Genomic DNA, 24,073 nt, shown 5'->3' on the forward strand with positions numbered 1-24,073 from the left:
AAAATTGGGAAAAAATTTGAGGAAAATTGGGGAAAAAATGGGGAAAAATTGGGGGAAAATTGGGGAAAAATAGGCAAAAAATTGAGAAAAATTTGGGGAAAATTGCGAAAAAATAGGGGGAAAATTGGGGAAAATTGGAGGGAAAATTTGGGGAAAAATTGGGGAAAAATTGGCAAAAAATTGAGAAAAATTGGGGGAAAACGGAGAGAAAAATGGGGAAAAAATTGGGGCAAAATTTGGGGGAAAAATTGGCAAAAAATGGAGAAAAATTGGCAAAAAGATTGGCAAAAAATTGAGGAAAATTGGGGGAAAAATTCGCATAACATGGAGAAAAATTGGGGGAAAATTTGGGGAAAAATTGGCAAAAAATTGAGAAAAAATTGGGGGAAAATGGAGCAAAAATGGGGAAAAATTGGGGCAAAATTTTCGGGAAAAACTGGGGGAGAATTGGCAAAAATTGAGAAAAATTGGGGGAAAATTGGGGAAAAATTGGCGAAAAATTGAGAAAAATTGGGGGAAAATGGAGCAAAAATGGGGAAAATTTGGGGGAAAATTTGGGGGAAAAATTGGCAAAAATGGGGAAAAAAAGGGAAAAAATCGGGGAAAAAATTGGAATTTTTGGGGGAAAAAATTGGAATTTTTGGGGGGGAAAATTGGGAAAAAAATCGATTTTTTGGGGGAATTTTTTTGGGGATTTTTGGGGGATTTTTTGGGGGATTTTTGGGGGGATTTTTGGGGGATTTTTGGGGGATTTTTGGGGATTTTTTTACCAGTCTGTCGTGGGGGTGGAGGCTGCAGTACCCCCCCGGCTGGGCCAGGTGGGAGTGTCCAGAATTGCCCAACATCCCCTGGAACCCGGCCTGGCCCATTCCACTGGAGGGAGCCCCAGGGGTCGCCGCCGTGGTGCCCGTCTGCAACAAAAAAACCCCAAAAAATTAAAATTTATCCTCCAAATCCACACAAAACCCATCAAATTTATTTAATATTCAAATTTAGGAGGTGTTGGCGAAAAAAAACCCGGAGGTTTTCGGGCGAAATTTGAGGTTTTTAGGGGGAAAATTTGGATTTTTTTGGCGAAAAAATTGAATTTTTTGGGGTTTTTTTTTGCATGAAAATTTAAAATTTTGGGGTTTTTGAGGGGGAAATTTGAGGGTTGTGGGGAAAAAATTGGGGGTTTTTTGTAGTTGAAAGAAATTGGGAATTTTTTAAATTTTAAAGTTGAAATATTTTGAAATTTGGAAAATTTGAGGAAAAAATTTGGGATTTTTTTTTAGTCGGAAATTTGAATTTTCTGGGGATTTTTCAATGGTAAAATTCGGGATATTTCCAGAAATTTTAAGCTAAAATTTGGAAATTTTTTCAATTTGAAAAATTTGGTAAATTTGAGGGAAAAAAATTTGGGGTTTTTTTTGTCAAAAATTCAGATTTTTTTTTTTAAGGATTTTTAATGGTAAAATTGGAGAAATTTTATGGTAAAATTTGGAATTTTTTAAATTTTAAAAATTTGTAAATTTAGAAAATTTGAGGGTAAAAAAATTGGGGTTTTTTTAGTCGAAAATTTGGATTTTTTAAAGGATTTTCAATGGTAAAATTGGAGAAATTTCAGGAAATTTAATGATAAAATTTGGAAATTTTTTTAAATTTTAAAAATTTAAACATTTTTAAATTTGGAAAAATTTGAGGGCAAAAAAATTGGGTTTTTTTTATTTGAAAATTTGGGTTTTTAAAGGATTTTCAATGGTGAAATTTCATGAAATTTTAAGCTAAAATTTGGAAATTTTTTAAAATTTTTAAAATTTGGAAAATTTGAGGAAAAAATTGGGGTTTTTTAGTCGAAAATTTGGATTTTTTTAAGGATTTTTAATGGTAAAATTGGAGAAATTTTATGGTAAAATTTGGAATTTTTTTAAATTTTAAAAATTTTTAATTTTGAAAAGTTTGAGGGCAAAAAAAATTGGGGTTTTTATAGTCGAAAATTTGGATTTTTTTAAAGGATTTTCAATGGTAAAATTTGAGAAATTTTATGGTAAAATTTATATTTTTTTAAATTTTAAAAATTTTTAAATTTGAAAAATTTGAGGGGAAAAAAAATGGGTTTTTATAGTGGAAAATTCAGATTTTTTAAGGATTTTCAATGGTAAAATTGGAGAAATTTTATGGTAAAATTTGGAAAATTTTTAAATTTTAAAAAATTTAAATATGTTTAAATTTGAAAAATTTGAGGGCAAATAAAATTGGATTTTTTAGTCAAAAATTTGGATTTTTAAAGGATTTTCAATGGTAAAATTGGAGAAAATTTCAGGAAATTTTATCCTAAAATTTAGAATTTTTTTAAAATTTTAAAACTTTTAAATTTGAAAAATTTGAGGGCAAAAAATTGGGGTTTTTTTAGTTGAAAATTCAGATTTTTTTAGGGATTTTTTAATGGTGAAATTTCAGGAGATTTGATGCTAAAATTTGGAAATTTTTTAAAATTTTAAAAATTTAAACATTTTTAAATTTGAAAAATTTGAGGGCAAAAAAAAATTGGGGTTTTTTTAGCCAAAAATTTGGATTTTTTAAGGATTTTCAATGGCAAAATTTGAGGAAATTTTTTAAATTTTAAAAATTTAAACATTTTTAAATTTGAAAATTTTTAAAAATTTGAGAATTTCCGAAAATTTTTATCTGAACTGTTTACATTTTATGGGGGGAAATTTGCGTTCAAAAATTTGAAATTTTTTCTGGAAAATCTGCCCCAAATTTTTAAATTTTTTTTTAGAAAATTTCGTCCCAAATTCTGATTTTTTTTGAGGAAATTGTATCCCAAAATTGAGAATTTTAATATTAAATCCAATCTTTTTTTCAGGATTTTTAACAGCAAAATTTCAATTTTTTTTCGGGAAAATTTCTCAAAACAAAAAATTTTTTTAATATTTTTTATCCCAAAATTTGAGAATTTTCCAGGAAAATTTGCTCCAAAAATTCAGATTTTTTTTTGGAGGGAAATTGGTCGAATAATTCAAATTCTTTTTAGCAAAATTGGCCTAAAAAATCCAATTTTGGGGGGATTTCGCCCAATTTTTTGCATTTGTTTGGGAGGAAAATTTGGGAATTTTTGGGGATTTTTTAAACCAAAATTTGGGGAATTTTTCAGTCAAAAATTTAAAAATTATCAATAAAAATTTGGGATTTTTTGGAGGAATTGTTGGGGCAAAATTTGGATTTTTTGCCGTCAATTTTCGGGCATTTTTTTAGTCAAAAATCTGCGATTTTTAATGTCAAAATTTGGGATTTTTAGACAAAAATTTGGAAATTTTGGGGGGACAAAATCCTGAATTTTTTTTTTGTAATTTTGAATCCAAAAATTCCGAATTTTCCAGGAAAAAATTCTTGAAAAATTCAGATTTTGGAGGAAAATTGGCCTAAAAAAATCCAAATTTTTGGCGATTTTCGCCCGGTTTTTTGCATTTTTCTGCGGGACAATTTGGGAATTTTGGAATTTTGGGAATTTTAGGGGGAATTTTGGGGGAATTTTGGGAATTTCTGACCTTGCATGAAGAAGGAGGAGGGGAAGGTGCTGGAGGCGCCCTTGGAGCTGGGGAATCCCCCGGGGGAATCGCGGCTGAACTCGGCCGTGCTGGCGGACGGAGCGTAAACCTAAAAAATGGAAAAAAAAATGAATTTATTTGGGGGAAAAATGGGGAAAAATTGAATTTATATGGGGGGAAAAATTGGGGAAAAAATGGGGAAAAATTGGGGGGAAATTGGGGGAAAAATCGGGGGGAAAATTGTCACAAAATGGCGGAAAAATCGGACGCCAAATGAGGGACAGAAAGGAGGAAAACGGGGGAAAATTGAGGAAAAATTGAGGAGAAAATGGGGGGAAATTGCAGGAAATGGAGGGAAAATTGGGGAAAATTGGGAAAAATTGGGAAAATTGGGGAAAAATTGGGGGAAAATTGGGGAAAAATCGGGGGGAAAATTGTCACAAAATGGCGGAAAAATCGGACGCCAAATGAGGGACAGAAAGGAGGAAAACGGGGGAAAATTGAGGAAAATTTGAGGAAAAATTGAGGAGAAAATGGGGGGAAATTGCAGGAAATTGAGGGAAAATTGGGAAAAATTGGGAAAATTGGGGAAAAACTGGGGAAAAATTGGGGGAAAAATCGGGGGGAAAATTGTCACAAAATGGCGGAAAAATCGGACGCCAAATGAGGGACAGAAAGGAGGAAAACGGTGGAAAATTGAGGAAAATTTGAGGAAAAATTGAGGAGAAAATGGGGGGAAATTGCAGGAAATTGAGGGAAAATTGGGAAAAATTGGGAAAATTGGGGAAAAATTGGGGAAAAATTGGGGGAAAAATCGGGGGGAAAATTGTCACAAAATGGCGGAAAAATCGGACGCCAAATGAGGGACAGAAAGGAGGAAAACGGGGGAAAATTGAGGAAAAATTGAGGAGAAAATGGGGGGAAATTGCAGGAAATTGAGGGAAAATTGGGAAAAATTGGGAAAATTGGAGAAAAATTGGGGAAAAATTGGGGGAAAAATCGGGGGGAAAATTGTCACAAAATGGCGGAAAAATCGGACGCCAAATGAGGGACAGAAAGGAGGAAAACGGGGGAAAATTGAGGAAAAATTGAGGAGAAAATGGGGGGAAATTGCAGGAAATTGAGGGAAAATTGGGAAAAATTGGGAAAATTGGAGAAAAATTGGGGAAAAATTGGGGGAAAAATCGGGGGGAAAATTGTCACAAAATGGCGGAAAAATCGGACGCCAAATGAGGGACAGAAAGGAGGAAAACGGGGGAAAATTGAGGAAAAATTGAGGAAAAATTGAGGAGAAAATGGGGGGAAATTGCAGGAAATGGAGGGAAAATTGGGAAAAATTGGGAAAATTGGGGAAAAATTGGGGGAAAAATCGGGGGGAAAATTGTCACAAAATGGCGGAAAAATCGGACGCCAAATGAGGGACAGAAAGGAGGAAAACGGGGGAAAATTGAGGAAAAATTGAGGAAAAATTGAGGAGAAAATGGGGGGAAATTGCAGGAAATGGAGGGAAAATTGGGAAAAATTGGGAAAATTGGGGAAAAATTGGGGAAAAATTGGGGGAAAAATCGGGGGGAAAATTGTCACAAAATGGCGGAAAAATCGGACGCCAAATGAGGGACAGAAAGGAGGAAAACGGGGGAAAATTGAGGAAAAATTGAGGAGAAAATGGGGGGAAATTGCAGGAAATGGAGGGAAAATTGGGAAAAATTGGGAAAAATTGGGAAAAATTGGGGAAAAATTGGGGGAAAAATCGGGGGGAAAATTGTCACAAAATGGCGGAAAAATCGGACGCCAAATGAGGGACAGAAAGGAGGAAAACGGGGGAAAATTGAGGAAAATTTGAGGAAAGATTGAGGAAAAATTGAGGAGAAAATGGGGGGAAATTGCAGGAAATTGAGGGAAAATTGGGAAAAATTGGGAAAATTTGGGGAAATTGGGGAAAAAAGGAGAAAAAAGGGAGAAAAAAAAGGGAGAAAATGGCGCCACATGAGGGCGCAGGGACAGCGGAGCCTTCGGCAAAGATCGGAAACTTTCGGAAGTATTCGGGACAGGAGCGCGCGGAGCCGCTCGGGCTCGGAGCCGAACGGGGTTGGAACCGCGAGGGTTCGGAGCCAATCAGGTTCGAGTTCGGGTTCGGAGCCAATCAGGTTCGAGCTCGGGTTCGGAACCGCTCGGGTTTGAGTTCGGAACCGCGAGGGTTCGGAGCCAATCAGGTTCGAGTTCGGAACCGCGAGGGTTCGGACCAATCAGGTTCGAGTCCGGGTTCGGAATCGCTCGGGTTTGAGTTCGGAACCGCGAGGGTTCGGAGCCAATCAGGTTCGAGTTCGCAACCGCGAGGGTTCGGACCAATCAGGTTCGAGTTCGGCTTCGGAACGGCTCGGGTTCGGCCTGGGAACCGCTCGGGTTCGGAGCGGTTCGGAGCCAATCAGATTCGAGTTCGGAACCGCGAGGGTTCGGACCAATCAGGTTCGAGCTCGGCTTCGGAACCTCTCGGCTTCGGCTTCGGAGCCGCTCGGGTTCGGAGCGGTTCGGAGCCAATCAGATTCGAGTTCGGAACCGCGAGGGTTCGGAACCAATCAGATTCGAGTTCGGCTTCGCCCTCACGGCTCGGCGAAAAAACCGCCAAAAACTCCGGGCAAAAAACGGCGAAAAACGGGAATAAAAGGTAAAAAAAGACTTAAAACAAACTTAAAGCACGTCTAAATGTTCATATTTTTTCCCCCACACCTAAAATAGCACGAAAATAGCCCCAAAAATTGAGATTTTTAACCGCAGAGACTGAGGTGAACCAGACCTAAAATGGCCCCAAAATCCAGATTTTAACCTGATTTTAATCCCGAAATTTAAATCCCCAAACTGTGCTAAAAATTGGGATTGGAATGCTAAAATGGTCCCGAAAATTGGGAGGGGATTGGAATCTTAAAATGGTCCCAAAAATTACACAAAAAGCCCCGAAAATTCCGCAGAACGTCCCTCAAAAAACCCCCAAAACGCTCAAAATATCCCAAAAAAATTCCCTCTAAAAATCCCCAAAAAATAAAAAAAGAAAACCGAAAAAATCCCCCTTAAAAAAAAAAAACCAAAATTCCCCAAAAAACCCTCAAAAATCCCTCAAAAAACCCCCAAAAATCCCCAAAAATTGCAATTAAAGCCCCCAAATTTTTCCTTTTTTAGGACAATTTCCCCCAGATATTTTCCCCAATAATTTTTGGGATTATTTTTTAATAATTCCCTATTTTTTTGCTATTTTTTTAGGGTTTTTTTTAGGATTTTTTTCCACCTCCATCCATCAAAGGCAGCGAGGGGCTCATTATGTATGCATGATTTCCTCTGCAACTCATTAATATGCAAATGTATGCAGCTGTTAGTTGCTAAATTAAAAATGCAAAGCAGCCCTTCTGCTGGGGCTGCAAATTGGAGCCTTTGGAACGGCTGGGAAGGGGAAAAATGGGGAAAAAAATGCAAAAATATCCCCAAAAAATCCCTAAAACTTCCCCCAAAATTCCCATAAATATCCCATTAAAGTCCCAAAAAAATCCCATAAAAATCCCCCAAAAATTCCCATAAAAATCGCCAAAAATTCCTATCAAAATCCCATAAAAATCCCCAGAACCTTCCATTAAATTCCCAAAAAATTCACTTTAAAACCCCTTAAAATCTGATAAAAATCCTGTTAAATTCCCACGAAAATCCCCTAAAATCCCCCCCAAAAATCCCAGAAAATTCCCATGAAAAACCCATAAAAGTCCCATAAAAATCCCCCCAAAAATCCCATAAAAAATCCCATTTAAATTCCCATTAAAATCTGATTAAAATCCCATAAAAATCCCCATTAAATTCCAAAAAAAATCTCAAATAAATCCCCCAATAATTCCATTAAATTCCCAAAAAAATCCCATTAAAATCCCAGCAAAAATCCCATTAAAATCTGATTCAAATCCATAAAAATTCCCCATAAAAATCCCCCAAAAATCCCATTAAACTCCCATGACATTCCCCTAAAAACCTCCATTATAATCCCATAATTTTTTTTAATTTTTCCCCATTTTTTCCCAATTTTTGGGGCCGTTTCTCCTGTAATTCCCGTGGTGTCCACATGAGGGCGCCCTGGCCTCGTTAAACCCTAAAAATCCCAAAAAATTCCCCAAAAATCCCCCCAAAAAATCTCGAAAAATACCCGAAAAAATAAAAAAAAAAATTTAAAAAATCCCAAAACATTCCCTTAAAAATCTCAAAAAAAAAAACCCAAAAATTCCCCAAAAAATTCCCCCAAAATTCCCCAAAAAATTCCCAAAAATCCCCCAAAAAATCCCCCAAAATTTCCCCATTAAATTTTCCCCTCCTGAATATTCTAATTATATGCAAATGAGGCGGCGTTGATGTCGGAGTGAACTGCGAATAAGGTGCTGTCGATATCAGGATGATATGCAAATGAGGCTGGATCGATATAACGATGGTATGCAAATTAGGGGGCATCAGTGTTCTGATGATATGCAAATGAGGTGGTGCCGATATCGGAATTGTATGCAAATGAGGCAGGATCAATATTCAAAGTATATGTAAATGAGGCCACGTGTAATCTGAATTAGATGCAAATGATGCACAATCGATTTCAGAATGATATGCAAATGAGGCTGTCTTTGTATCAGGGTTAAATGCAAATTACTGTTGATATCAGCTTCATATGCAAATGAGGTGGTGTCAATATGAAACGATATGCAAATAATAATTGGTCGATATTCGATCGATATGCAAATGAGACTACCAATACCAGATTGATATGCAAATGAGGCAACATTGCTATCAGATTGATATGCTAATGAGGTGCGTTCGAGATCAGAATATCAGCATATGCAAATGAGGCAATATCAATAATATCAGTATTATGTTCAGGGGGTATCAATATCCGATTGATATGCAAATGAGGCTGCGTTGATCCCAGGATTATATGCAAATGAGCTGCTGTCAATATCAGCATGTGCAAATGAGGCAGGATCAAAATCAGAGCAATATGCAAATGAGGTGGTGTTGACATCAGATTATATGCAAATCAGGGGTGTAATAATATCAATATTATATGGAAATGAGGTGTGGTCCATATCAGATGGATATGCAAATAAGGTTCTGCTGATATCAGGTCGATATGCAAATTAGATACTGTACCTGAATTTTATGCAAATGGTGTTTGCGATATTTAAATGATATGCCAAAGAGGTATTTCCGTTATAGGGTTGATATGCAAATGCGACTGTATTGATAGCAATGTGATATGCAAATGAGGTGCAATCAATATATGCAAATGGTTGCATTGATTGATTAATGATATGCAAATGATGCAGTTTTGGTACCAGTGATATGCAAATGAGGTGGTATCAATAGCAGAGCAGTATGCAAATGAGGCCGGATCTATATCAATATTGTATGCAAATTAGTGTAGATATGCGAGTGATATGCAAATGGAGCTGTATCGATATCAGTTATATGCAAATGAGGCATGACCAATCTCAGATTGATATGCAAATGAGGCTGTATCGATATCTAAAATATATGCAAATAAGGTGGGATTGATAGAATTGTATGCAAATGAGTTTCATTGGTATCCCTGTGATATGCAAATGAGGTGTCAATATCAGAACGGTATGCAAATGAGGTACTATCGATATCAATACTATATGGAAGTTTCAATATCAGAACAATATGCAAATGAGCGGTCGGTATGCAAATGAGATGCAAATGAGGCTCTCTCAATCCCCAGCCAATATGGGACCAGCACCCCAAACCCCATCCAATCCTAGGAAAATCCCCCAAAATCCCACAAAAAATCCCCAAAATCTCCAAAAAAATCCCATCAAAATCCCATCAAAATCCACAAAAAATCCCCCCAAAATTCCCATAAAAATCCCCAAAAAATCCCATCAAAATCCACAAAAAGTCCCACAAAAAATTCCCATAAAAATCCCCAAAATTCTCCTCTAAAATCCCATTAAAATATCCAAAAAATCCCTGAAAAATCCCATTCACACCGCCATAAAAATCCCAAAAAATCCCCCCAAAAAATCCCATTCAAATCCTCCCCAAAATCCTATTAAAATCCTATTAAAAATCCCATTAAAATTCTCCTAAAAATCCCATAAAAATCCCCACTAAAATCCCATTGAAATTTCCCATTGAAGTTTCCCATTAAAATTCCCCATTAAATTCCCATTCAAATTCCCCATTAAAATCCCATTGAAATTCCCCATTAAAATCCCATTAAAATCCCATTAAAAATCCCCACTAAAATCCCATTGGAATTCCCCATTAAAATTCCCCATTAAATTCCCATTCAAATTCCCCATTAAATTCCCATTGAAATTCCCCATTAAAATCCCATTGAAATTCCCCATTAAAATTCCCCAATAAAATCCCATTGAAATTCCCCATTAAAATCCCATTGAAATTCCCCATTAAATTCCCATTGAAATTCCCCATTAAAATCCCATTGAAATTCCCCATTAAATTCCCCATTAAAATTCCCCATTAAGTTCCCATTGAAATTCCCCATTAAAAATCCCCACTAAAATCCCATTGAAATTCCCCATTGGAATTCCCCATTAAAATTCCCCATTAAATTCCCATTCAAATTCCCCATTAAAATCCCATTGAAATCCCATTGAAATTCCCCATTAAAATACCCCATTAAAATCCCATTGAAATTCCCCATTAAATTCCCATTGAAATTCCCCATTAAAATCCCATTGAAATTCCCCATTAAAATACCCCATTAAAATCCCATTGAAATTCCCCATTAAATTCCCATTGAAATTCCCCATTAAAATCACATTGAAATTCCCCATTAAATTCCCATTGAAATTCCCCATTAAATTCCCCATTAAAATTCCCCATTAAGTTCCCATTGAAATTCCCCATTTAAAATCCCCACTAAAATCCCATTGAAATTTCCCATTGAAATTCCCCATTGGAATTCCCCATTAAAATTCCCCATTAAATTCCCATTCAAATTCCCCATTAAAATCCCATTGAAATCCCATTGAAATTCCCCATTAAAATTCCCCTTTAAAATCCCATTGAAATTCCCCATTAAAATCCCATTAAAAATCCCCACTAAAATCCCATTGAAATTTCCCATTGAAATTTCCCATTGGAATTCCCCATTAAAATTCCCCATTAAATTCCCATTCAAATTCCCCATTAAAATCCCATTGAAATCCCATTGAAATTCCCCATTAAAATTCCCCTTTATAATCCCATTGAAATTCCCCATTAAAATCCCATTGAAATTCCCCATTAAAATCCCATTAAAAATCCCCACTAAAATCCCATTGAAATTCCCCATTGAAATTTCCCATTGGAATTCCCCATTAAAATCCCCCATTAAATTCCCATTCAAATTCCCCATTAAAATCCCATTGAAATCCCATTGAAATTCCCCATTAAAATTCCCCTTTATAATCCCATTGAAATTCCCCAATAAAATCCCATTGAAATTCCCCATTAAAATCCCATTAAAAATCCCCACTAAAATCCCATTGAAATTCCCCATTGAAATTTCCCATTGGAATTCCCCATTAAAATTCCCCATTAAATTCCCATTCAAATTCCCCATTAAAATCCCATTGAAATTCCCCATTAAATTCCCATTGAAATTCCCCATTAAAATCCCATTGAAATTCCCCATTAAAATTCCCCATTAAAATCCCATTGAAATTCCCCATTAAAATCCCATTGAAATTCCCCATTAAAATTCCCCATTAAAATCCCATTGAAATTCCCCATTAAAATCCCATTGAAATTCCCCATTAAAATTCCCCATTAAAATCCCATTGAAATTCCCCATTAAATTCCGATTGAAATTCCCCATTAAATTCCCATTGGGATTCCCCAGTAAAATTCCCCATTACAACCCCATTGAAATTCCCCATTAAAATCCCATAAAAACCCTATAAAGCCCTGTAAAATCCTATAAAAACTCTATAAAAATCTTATAAATCTTATCAAGCCCTATAAAATCCCATAAAAATCCCATCAAATTCCCCATTAAAATCCCATTGAAATTCCCCATTAAAATCCCATTGAAATTCCCCATTACAATTCCCCATTAAAATCCCATTGAAATTCCCCACTAAAATCCCCCATTAAAATCCCATTGAAATTCCCCAGTAAAATTCCCCATTAAAATCCCATTGAAATTCCCCATTAAAATCTCATTAAAATCTGCCATTAAAATCCCATTGAAATTTCCCATTGAAATTTCCCATTAAAATTCCCCATTAAATTCCCATTGAGATTCCCCATTAAAATCCCCCTTTAAAATCCCATTGAAATTCCCCACTAAAATCCCATTAAAATCCCCCATTAAAATCCCATTAAAATTCCCCATTAAAAAAAATCCCATTGAAATTCCCCATTAAAATTCCCCATTAAAATCCCATTGAAATTCCCCATTAAATTCCCATTGAGATTCCCCAGTAAAATTCCCCATTACAACCCCATTGAAATTCCACATTAAAATCCCATTGAAATTCCCCACTAAAATTCCCCATTAAAATCCCATTGAAATTCTCCATTAGAATCCCCCATTAAAATCCCATTGAAATTCCCCACTAAAATCCCGAATTAAAATCCCATTGAAATCCCATTGAAATCCCATTGAAATTCCCCATTCAAATCCCATTAAAATCCCCCATAAAAATCCCATTAAAATTCCCCATTAAAAAAAATCCCATTGAAATTCCCCATTAAAATTCCCCATTAAAATCCGCCATTAAAATCCCATTGAAATTCCCCATTGAAATTACCCACTAAAATTCCCCATTAAAATCCCTTGGAAATTCCCCATTAAAATTCCCCATTAAAATCCCATTGAAATTCTCCATTAAAATCCCCCATTACAATTCCCCATTAAAATCCCGTTAAAATTCTCCATTAAATTACCCCATTAAAACCCCATTGAAATTCCCCATTAAAATCCCATTGACATCCCCCACTAAAATCCCCCATTGAAATCCCCATTAAAATTCCCCATTAAAATCCGCCATTATAATCCTATTGAAATTCCCCATTGAAATTCCCCACTAAAATCCCATTGAAATTCCCCATTGAAATTCCCCACTAAAATTCCCCATTAAAATCCCATTGAAATTCCCCATTAAAAAAAATCCCATTGAAAATCCCCATTAAAATTCCCCATTAAAATCCCTTTGAAATTCTCCACTAAAATTCCCCATTGAAATTCCCCATTAAATTTCCCCGTTAAATTCCCATTGAAATCCCATTGCAATTCCCCATTCAAATCCCATTAAAATTCCCCATTTAAAAAAATCCCATTGAAATTCCCCACTAAAATCCCCCATTCAAATCCCATTAAAATCCCTTTGAAATTCCCCACTAAAATCCCCCATTCAAATCCCATTGAAATTCCCCATTCAAATCCCATTAAAATCCCATTCAAATTCCCCATTAAAATCCCATTTAAATTGCCCACTAAAATCCCATTGAAATTTCCCATTAAAATTCACGATTAAATTCCCATTGAAATTCCCCATTTAAAAAAAATCCCATTGAAATTCCCCATTAAAATTCCCGAATAAAATCCGCCATTATAATCCCAATGAAATTCCCCATTGAAATTACCCATTAAAATTCCCCATTAAAATCCCTTTGAAATCCCCCATTAAAATTCCCCATTAAATTTTCATGGATATTCCCCATTAAAATCCCATTGCAATTCCCCATTACAATCCCTTTGAAATCCCCCATTAAAATTCCCCATTAAAATCTCATTGAAATTCCCCATTAAAATCCCATTGAAATTCCCCACTAAAATCCCCCATTAAAATCCCATTGAAATCCCATTGAAATTCCCTATTCAAATCCCATTAAAATCCCATTGAAATTTCCCATTAGAATTCCCCATTAAAATCCCATTAAAATCCCGTTTTAATTCCCCAGTAAAATCCCCCCTTAAAATCCCATTGAAATTCCCCATTAAAATCCCATAAAAACCCTATTAAGCCGTATAAAATCCTATAAACACTCTATAAACATCTTATAAGTCTTATCAAACCCTATAAAATCCCGTAAAAATTCCATCAAATTCCCCATTAAAATCCCTTTGAAATTCTCCATTAAAATTCCCCATTAAAATCCCCCATTACAATTCCCCATTAAAATCCCGTTAAAATTCCCCATTAAATTGCCCCATTAAAACCCCATTGAAATTCCCCATTAAAATCCCATTGACATCCCCCACTAAAATCCCCCATTGAAAGTCCCCATTAAAATCTCATTAAAATTCCCCATTAAAAAAAATCCCATTGAAATTCCCCATTCAAATCCCATTAAAATTTCCCATTAGAATTCCCCATTAAATTCCGCATTAAAATCCCATTAAAATCCCCTTGAAATATCCCTCTAAAATCCCCCATTAAAATCCCATTGTAATTCCCCAATGAAATCCCCCATTAAAATCCCATTGAAATTCCCCATTAAAATCCCCCATTAAAATACCATTGAAATTCCCCATTAATATCCCATTAAAATCCCATTGAAATTCTCCACTAAAGTCTCTCATTAAAATCCCATTGGGATTCCCCATTAAAATCCCATTGAAATCCCATTGAAATTCCCCACTAAAATTCCCCATTAAAATCCCATTAAAATCCCATTGAAATCCCCCATTAATATCCCATTGAAATCCCATTGAAATTCCCCATTAAAATCCCATTAAAATTTCCCATTGCAATTCCCCATTCAAATCCCATTAAAATCCCCCATTTCAAAAAATCCCATTGAAACTCCCCACTAAAATCCCCCATTCAAATCCCATTAAAATCCCATTGAAATTCCCATCGAAATTCCCCATTCAAATCCCCTTAAAATCCCATTGAAATTCCCCATTGAAATCCCATTGAAATCCCCCATTCAAATCCCATTAAAATCCCATTGAAATTCCCGATTCAAATCCCATTAAAGTCCCATTGAAATTCCCCATTGAAATCCCATTGAAATTCCCCATTAAAATCCCATTAAAATCCCATTGAAATTCCCGATTCAAATCCCATTAAAGTCCCATTGAAATTCCCCATTGAAATCCCATTGAAATTCCCCATTGAAATCCCATTGAAATTCCCCATTGAAATCCCATTGAAATTTCCGATTCAAATCCCATTAAAATCCCATTGAAATTCCCCATTGAAATCCCATTGAAATCTCCCATTGAAATCCCATTGAAATCCCATTGAAATCCCCCATTCAAATCCCATTGAAATTCCCCATTGAAATTCCCCATTGAAATCCCCCATTCAAACCACAATAAAACCCCATCTACACCTTATCAAACCTTATCAAACCTTATCAAACCCCAATCAAATCCTATCAAAACCCCACACTTACGGAGGACGGCAAACCCGGCGGCACCTTGCGAACTTTCTTTGTCTGAACTTCTGGAAAAAAGGGAAATTTGTGGGGTTTTTGCCGGCTTTTATAGGGATTTGATTGGGTTTTTAATGGGATTTTTATCGGGTTTTTATGGGGTTTTTATCGCGTTTTTATGGGGTTTTTATCGGGTTTTTATGGGGTTTTTATCGGGTTTTAATGGGACTTTTTATGGGATTTTTATGGGATTTTATAGGACTTTTAGAGGATTTTTAATGGGATTTTTGGGGGATTTGTAGAGGATTTTTAATGGGTTTTATAGGGATTTTTATAAGATTTTAATTGGGATTTTTGGGGTTTTTTTAATGGGATTTTAATGGGATTTTGGGGGGATTTTTATAGGATTTTAATGGGAATTTTGGGGGGCTTTTAATGGGATTTTAATGGGATTTTTGGGGGATTTTTTTGTGATTTTTTGGGGGATTTTTTTGGCGATTTTTTGGGGGGATTTTTGGGGGATTTTTGGTGATTTTTTGGTGTTTTTGGGGGGGATTTTTGGGGTTTTTTTGTGATTTTTTTGGGATGTTTTTGTGATTTTTTTGGGATTTTTTGGTGATTTTTTGGGGGGATTTTTTTGGGATTTTTGGGGGATTTTTGGGGGGGATTTTTTGGGTGATTTGAGGGGATTTTTTGGGTGATTTTTTTTGTGATTTTTTGGGGGGATTTTTTGGGTTTTTTTTTTGTGATTTTTTGGTGATTTTTTGGAGGATTTTTTGGGTGATTTTTTTGGGATTTTTGGGGGATTTTTTAGGGATTTTTTTGTGATTTTTTGGGGGATTTTTTGGGTGATTTTTTTGGGATTTTTTGGGATTTTTGGGGGATTTTTTGGGTGATTTTTTTGGGATTTTTGGGGGATTTTTTAGGGATTTTTTGGTGATGTTTTGGAGGATTTTTTGGGTGATTTTTTGGGGATTTTTTGGGATTTTTGGGGGATTTTTTAGGGATTTTTTAGGTGATTTTTTTGGGATTTTTTGGGGATTTTTTAGGGATTTTTTGGTGATTTTTTGGGGGATTTTTTGGGTGATTTTGTTGGGATTTTTTGGGATTTTTGGGGGATTTTTTGGGGGATCTTTTGGGTGATTTTTTTGGGGATTTTTTGGGGATTTTTTGGTGATTTTTTGGGTGATTTTTTTTTGTGATTTTTTGGGGGGATTTTTTGGTTTTTTTTTTGTGATTTTTTGGTGATTTTTTGGAGGATTTTTTGGGTGATTTTTTTGGGATTTTTGGGGGATTTTTTAGGGATTTTTTGGTGATGTTTTGGAGGATTTTTTGGGTGATTTTTTGGGGATTTTTTGGGATTTTTGGGGGATTTTTTAGGGATTTTTTGGGTGATTTTTTTGGGATTTTTGGGGGATTTTTTAGGGATTTTTTGGGGATTTTTTGGGTGATTTTTTTGGGATTTTTGGGGGATTTTTTAGGGATTTTTTGGTGATTTTTTGGGTGATTTTTTTTGTGATTTTTTGGGGGGATTTTTTGGGGTTTTTTTTGTGATTTTTTGGTGATTTTTTGGGGGATTTTTTGGGTGATTTTTTTTGGGATTTTTTGGGATTTTTGGGGGATTTTTTAGGGATTTTTTGGTGATTTTTTGGGGGATTTTTTGGGTGATTTTTTTGGGATTTTTTGGGATTTTTGGGGGATTTTTTGGGTGATTTTTTTGGGGATTTTTTGGGGATTTTTTGGGGATTTTTTGGGTGATTTTTTTTGTGATTTTTTGGGGGGATTTTTTGGGTTTTTTTTTTGTGATTTTTTGGTGATTTTTTGGAGGATTTTTTGGGTGATTTTTTTGGGATTTTTGGGGGATTTTTTAGGGATTTTTTGGTGATTTTTTGGGGGATTTTTTGGGTGATTTTTTTGGGATTTTTGGGGGATTTTTTTGGGATTTTTGGGGGATTTTTTGGGTGATTTTTTTTGGGATTTTTTGGGATTTTTGGGGGATTTTTTAGGGATTTTTTGGTGATTTTTTGGGGATGTTTTGGGGGATTTTTGGGGGTTGTTTGGGTGATGTTTTTTGGATGTTTTTTGGATGTTTTATGGATGTTTTATGGATATTTCGGGGGATGTTTTGGTGATGTTTTTTGGATGTTTTTTAGATGTTTTATGGATATTTTGGGGGATGTTTTTTGGATGTTTTATGGATGTTTTATGGATATTTTGGGAGATGTTTTGGTGATGTTTTTTGGATGTTTTTTGGATTTTTTATGGATGTTTGGTGATGTTTTTTGGATGTTTTTTGGATGTTTTTTGGATGTTTTTTGGATATTTTGGGGGATCTTTGGGTGATCTTTGGGTGATGTTTGGGTGATCTTTGGGCACGTTTTGGGCATGTTTTGGGTGATGTTTTGGGCACGTTTTGGGCACATTTCGGGTGATGTTTTGGCCATGTTCTGGCCATGTTTTGGCCATGTTTTGGGCACGTTTTGGGCACGTTTCCGTGATGTTTTGGGCACGTTTCGGGTGATGTTTTGGGCACGTTTCGGGTGATGTTTTGGGCACGTTTTGGGCACATTTTGGGTGATGTTTTGGGCACGTTTCCGTGATGTTTTGGGCACGTTTTGGGCACGTTTCCGTGATGTTTTGGGCATGTTTTAGGTGATGTTTTGGGCACGTTTTGGGCACGTTTCCGTGATGTTTTGGGCACGTTTCGGGTGATGTTTTGGGCACGTTTTGGGCACATTTTGGGTGATGTTTTGGGCACGTTTCCGTGATGTTTTGGGCACGTTTTGGGCACGTTTCGGGTGATGTTTTGGGCACGTTTTGGGCATGTTTCGGGTGATGTTTTGGGCCCGTTTCGGTGCTGTTTTGGCCATGTTCTGGCCACGTTTTGGCCATGTTTCGGGTGCTGTTTCGGGCCCGTTTCGGTGCTGTTTTGGCCATGTTTTGGGGGATGTTCTGACCACATTTTGGCCATGTTTCGGTGCTGTTTCGGGCCCGTCTCGGTGCTGTTTTGGGGGCTGTTTTGGGGGCTGTTTTGGCCATGTTCTGACCATGTTTTGGCCATGTTCTGGCCACGTTTTGGCCATGTTTCGGTGCTGTTTCGGGCCCGTGTCGGTGCCGTTCCCCCCGTTTCCCCGTGCGCGCGCGCTCACTCACCCCCGGGCGCTCCGTGCAGCGCTCTCCGGCGCGCGCTGCCCCCGTACTGGAAGAAGGGCGGCCCCGCCTTGCCGGGGCTCGGGGACGGCGGCCCGGGGGGGCCCAGCGGCAGCTCCGCGCCCAGCAGGCTCTGAGGGACCGGGCAGAGTGAGGCAGCGGCCGGACATCGGCAACAGCCCCAATATCCCCCCCAAATAGCCGAAATATACCCCAAAAATCCCCCCCCAAATAGCCCTAATAGCCCCCAAATAGCCCCCCAAAAAGCCCCAAATAGTGCCCAAAATATCCCCAAATATCCCCCCAAAAACACCCAAATAGTGCCCAAAATATCCCCCCAAAAACCCCAAATATTCCCCAAAATATCCCCAAATATCCCCCAAAAATCCCCCCAAAAACACCCAAATAGTGCCCAAAATATCCTCCCAAAAACCCCAAATATTCCCCAAAATATCCCCAAATATCCCCCAAAATATCCCCCCCAAAACCACCCAAATAGTGCCCAAAATAGCCCCCCAAAAACCCCAAATATTCCCCAAAATATCCCCAAATATCCCCCAAAAATGCCCCCAAAAACACCCAAATATTGCCCAAAATATCCTCCCAAAAACCCCAAATATTCCCCAAAATATCCCCAAATATCCCCCAAAATATCCCCCCCAAAAACACCCAAATAGTGCCCAAAATATCCCCAAATATTCCCCAAAATATCCCCAAAATATCCCCCCAAAATATCCCCAAAATATCCCAAAATATTCCCCAAAATATTCCCCAAAAACCCCCAAATATTCCCCAAAATATCCCCCCCAAAACCACCCAAATAGTGCCCAAAATATCCCCAAATATCCCCCAAAAATCCCCCCCAAAAACACCCAAATATTGCCCAAAATATCCCCAAATATCCCCCAAAATATCCCCAAAATATCCCAAAATATTCCCCAAAATATCCCAAAATATTCCCCAAAATATTCCCCAAAAACCCCCAAATATTCCCCAAAATATCCCCCCCAAAACCACCCAAATAGTGCCCAAAATATCCCCAAATATCCCCCAAAAATCCCCCCCAAAAACACCCAAATATTGCCCAAAATATCCCCAAATATCCCCCAAAATATCCCCAAAATATCCCAAAATATTCCCCAAAATATTCCCCAAAATATCCCCAAAATATCCCCACAAAATATCCCCAAAATATCCCAAAATATTCCCCAAAATATTCCCCAAAAACCCCCAAATATTCCCCAAAATATCCCCCCCAAAACCACCCAAATAGTGCCCAAAATATCCCCAAATATCCCCCAAAAATCCCCCCCAAAAACACCCAAATATTGCCCAAAATATCCCCAAATATCCCCCAAAATATCCCCAAAATATCCCAAAATATTCCCCAAAATATCCCAAAATATTCCCCAAAATATTCCCCAAAAACCCCCAAATATTCCCCAAAATATCCCCCCCAAAAATCCCCAAATAGTGCCCAAAATATCCCCCCAAAAACCCCAAATATTCCCCAAAATATCCCCAAAATATCCCAAAAATCCCCCCAAAAACACCCAAATAGTGCCCAAAATATCCCCAAATATTCCCCAAAATATCCCCAAAATATCCCCAAATATCCCCCAAAAATCCCCCCAAAAACACCCAAATAGTGCCCAAAATATCCCCCCAAAAACCCCAAATATTCCCCAAAATATCCCCAAATATCCCCCAAAAATGCCCCAAAAAACACCCAAATATTGCCCAAAATATCCTCCCAAAAACCCCAAATATTCCCCAAAATATCCCCAAATATCCCCCAAAAATCCCCCCAAAAACACCCAAATATTGCCCAAAATATCCCCAAATATCCCCCAAAAATGCCCCCCAAAAACACCCAAATATCCCAAAATATCCCCCAAAAATATCCCCAAAAACTCCCAAAATATTCCCCAAAATATCCCCAAAATATCCCAAAATATTCCCCAAAATATCCCAAAATATCCCCCAAAAATATCCCCAAAATATCCCAAAATATCCCCCAAAAACTCCCAAAATATTCCCCAAAATATCCCAAAATATCCCAAAATATTCCCCAAAAACTCCCAAAATATTCTCCAAAATATCCCCAAATATCCCTAAAATATCCCCCCAAAATATCCCCCAAAATATCCCCCCAGAAACCCCCAAAATATCCAAAATATCCCCCAAAAATCCCCTCCAGAAACACCAAATAGTGCCCAAAATATCCCCAAAAATATCCCAAAATATCCCCAAAAATACCCCAAAATATCCCCAAAAATATCCCAAAATATCCCCAAAAATATCCCAAAATATTCCCAAAAATATCCCAAAATATCCCCAAAAATATCCCAAAATATCCCCCAAAAATATCCCAAAATATCCCCAAAAATATCCCAAAATATCCCCAAAAATATCCCAAAATATCCCCAAAAATATCCCAAAATATCCCCAAAAATACCCCAAAATATCCCCCAAAAAAACCCAAAATATCCCCAAAAAATCCCCCAAAAAACAAAAAGAAATCCCTAAAAAATCCCCCAAAAATTCCCCCCAAAATCCCCAAAAATTCCCAAAAAAATCACAAAAAATTCCCAAAAGTGCCAAAAAAATCACAAAAAATCTCAACAAATTCCTCAAAATTTCACAAAAAATCCCAAAAAATCCCCAAACAATTCCCAAAAAAATCCCCCAAAATTCCCCAAAAATATCCAAAAAAATCCCCCCAGAAATTCCCAAAAAAATCCCCAAAAATTCTCAAAAATATCCCCAAAAATCCCCAAAAAATCCCCAAAATTCCCCAAAAATTTAAAAAAATCCCCCCAAAAATCCAAAAAAATTCTCAAAAAAATCCCCAAAAATCCCCAAAAAATCCCCAACTTGAAAACCCCAAATCCCAAATTTTTTTGGGATTTTTTGGGGATTTTTTTGGGATTTTTTGGGGAATTTTTGGGATTTTTTTTGGGATTTTTTGGGGAATTTTTGGGATTTTTTTGGGAATTTTTTTGGATTTTTGGGGATTTTTTTGGGAATATTTTGGGAATTTTTGGGGAATTTTTGGGGATTTTTTTGGGATTTTTTGGGGAATTTTTGGGGATTTTTTTGGGATTTTTTGGGGATTTTTTGGGGAATTTTTGGGGAATTTTTTGGGAATTTTTTGGGATTTTTTGGGGATTTTTTGGGGAATTTTTGGGGATTTTTTTGGGAATTTTTGGGGATTTTTTGGGAATATTTTGGGATTTTTTTTAATTTTTGGGGATTTTTGGGGGATTTTTTGAGGAATATTTTGGGGATATTTTTGGGAATTTTTTGGGATATTTTGGGGAATATTTTGGGATATTTTGGGGAATATTTTTGGGGAATATTTTGGGAATATTTTGGGAATATTTGGGGGATATTTTGGGAATTTTTGGGAATATTTTGGGAATATTTTGGGAATATTTTTGGGGAATATTTTGGGGATATTTTGGGAATATTTTGGGAATATTTGGGGGATATTTTGGGGTATTTTTGGGATATTTTTGGGGATATTTTGGGAATATATTGGGAATATTTTGGGAATATTTTGGGAATATTTTGGGATATTTTGGGATATTTTGTGGAATATTTTGGGATATTTTGGGAATATTTTTTGGGAATATTTTGGGATATTTTTGGGAATATTTTGGGATATTTTTGGGAATATTTGGGGAATATTTTGGGGAATTTTTGAGGAATATTTTGGGAATATTTGGGGGGATTTTTGGGAATATTTTGGGAATATTTGGGGGATATTTTGGGGTATTTTTGGGAATATTTTGGGGAATTTTTGGGGAATATTTTGGGATATTTTTGGGAATATTTTTGGGAATATTTGGGGATATTTTTGTGGAATATTTGGGGATATTTTTGGGAATATTGGGGGATTTTTGGGAATTTCTGGGATTTTCCCAGCCCCTGACCTGGTGGCAGCCCTGCAGGGCGGCGTCCCGGCCGAACGACGAGAAGGAGCCGCGCTCCGCCTTGGCTGCAAGGGAAATTCATTAATGCCTTCGTTAATAATTAACGAGCAGTTCGGCCGCCCCTGATGGCAAGGATCCCCTCACTTGTGCAATCATTCATTAATTCAAATAATGGCATTAATGCATGCAAATAATCCAATTAATCAAAGGAAATAATCCAATTAATCAAAGGAAATAATCCAATTAATCAAAGGAAATAATCCCATTAATCAAAGGAAATAATCCAATTAATGCATGGAAATAATCCAATTAATGCATGGAAATAATCCCAATTAATGCCTGGAAATAATCCCAATTAATCAAAGGAAATAATCCAATTAATCAAAGGAAATAATCCCAATTAATGCCTGGAAATAATCCCAATTAATGCCTGGGAATAATCCCAATTAATGCCTGGAAATAATCCCAATTAATCAAAGGAAATAATCCCAATTAATGCATGGAAATAATCCCAATTAATCAAAGGAAATAATCCCAATTAATGCCTGGGAATAATCCCAATTAATGCATGGAAATAATCCAATTAATCAAAGGAAATAATCCCAATTAATGCATGGAAATAATCCCAATTAATCAAAGGAAATAATCCCAATTAATGCCTGGAAATAATCCCAATTAATGCCTGGAAATAATCCCAATTAATCAATGAATGAGAAATTAATGCATTAATTAATGCAAAGAATCCCCTCAATTCATGTAAATTATTAATTAATTCAAATAACGCCATTAATGCCCGGGAATAATCCCAATTAATACACGGAAATAATTCCAATTAATAAAGGGAAATAAGCTAATTAATAGATGGAAATAGCCCCCATTAATAAATGGAAGTAATCCCAATTAATAAATCCAATTAATAAAAGGAAATACTCCCAATTAATACACGGAAATAATTCCAATTAATAAAGGGAAATAAGCTAATTAATAAATGAGAATAATCCCAATTAATACACGGAAATAATTCCAATTAATAATCGGAAATAAGCTAATTAATAAATGGGAATAATCGCAATTAATACACGGAAATAATTCCAATTAATTAACGGAAATAAGCTAATTAATAAATGGGAATAATCGCAATGAATACATGGAAATAATTCCAATTAATTAACGGAAATAAGATAATTAATAAATGGGAATAATCCCAATTAATACACGGAAATAATTCCAATTAATTAACGGAAATAAGCTAATTAATAAATGGGAATAATCGCAATTAATACAAGGAAATAATTCCAATTAATAACCGGAAATAATGCCATTAATAAATGGAAATAATCCCAATTAATACACGGAAATAATTCCAATTAATAAAAGAAAATAAGCTAATTAATAAATGGAAATAATCCCCATTAATAAATGGGAAAAATCACAATTAATAAATCCAATTAATAAATGGGAGAAATCCCAATTAATAGATGGAAATAATCTAATTAATAAACGGAAATAATCTAATTAATAAATGGAAATAATCGCCATTAATAAATGGAAGTAATCCTACCTAATAAATCCAATTAATAAATGGGAAAAATCCCAATTAATAGATGGAAATAATCTAATTAATAAACGGAAATAATCCCATTAATAAATGGAAATAATCCCCATTAATAAATGGGGAAAAGCCCTAATTAATGAATGGAAATAATCTCATTAATAAATGGAAATAATCCCAATTAATAAATGGAAATAATCCCAATTAATTACTAGAAATAATCCCATTAATAAATGGAAATAATCCCAATTAATCAATGGAAATAATCCAAATTAATTAGTAGAAATAATCCCATTAATAAATGGAAATAATCCCAATTAATCAATGGAAATAATCCCCATTAATAAATGGAAATAATCCCAATTAATTAGTAGAAATAATCCCATTAATAAGTGGAAATAATCCCAATTAATCAATGGAAATAATCCCAATTAATTTTTCTTATTAATGAATTTTGATTTCGTCATTAATTGCTGATTAAGTATTTAATGATATTGTCTATTTCGTTTTTATTAATTATTAATAATTAT

General features: G+C 35.8%; 1 protein-coding gene across 1 annotated transcript in view; it reads right to left on the reverse strand.

Annotated features, from left to right (window-relative positions):
* TCF4 (transcription factor 4) overlaps nt 1-24,073 on the reverse strand; it is a 124,299-nt gene that overhangs the window by 35,505 nt on the left and 64,721 nt on the right. Inside the window, 6 exon segments of the mRNA XM_058823341.1 lie at nt 771-878; nt 880-911; nt 3,531-3,639; nt 14,925-14,974; nt 18,057-18,186; nt 21,992-22,056. Coding sequence (XP_058679324.1) covers nt 771-878; nt 880-911; nt 3,531-3,639; nt 14,925-14,974; nt 18,057-18,186; nt 21,992-22,056 — 494 coding nt within the window.

This window comes from Ammospiza caudacuta, chromosome Z (genome assembly GCF_027887145.1).
Source record: "Ammospiza caudacuta isolate bAmmCau1 chromosome Z, bAmmCau1.pri, whole genome shotgun sequence".
Lineage (NCBI taxonomy): Eukaryota > Metazoa > Chordata > Aves > Passeriformes > Passerellidae > Ammospiza > Ammospiza caudacuta.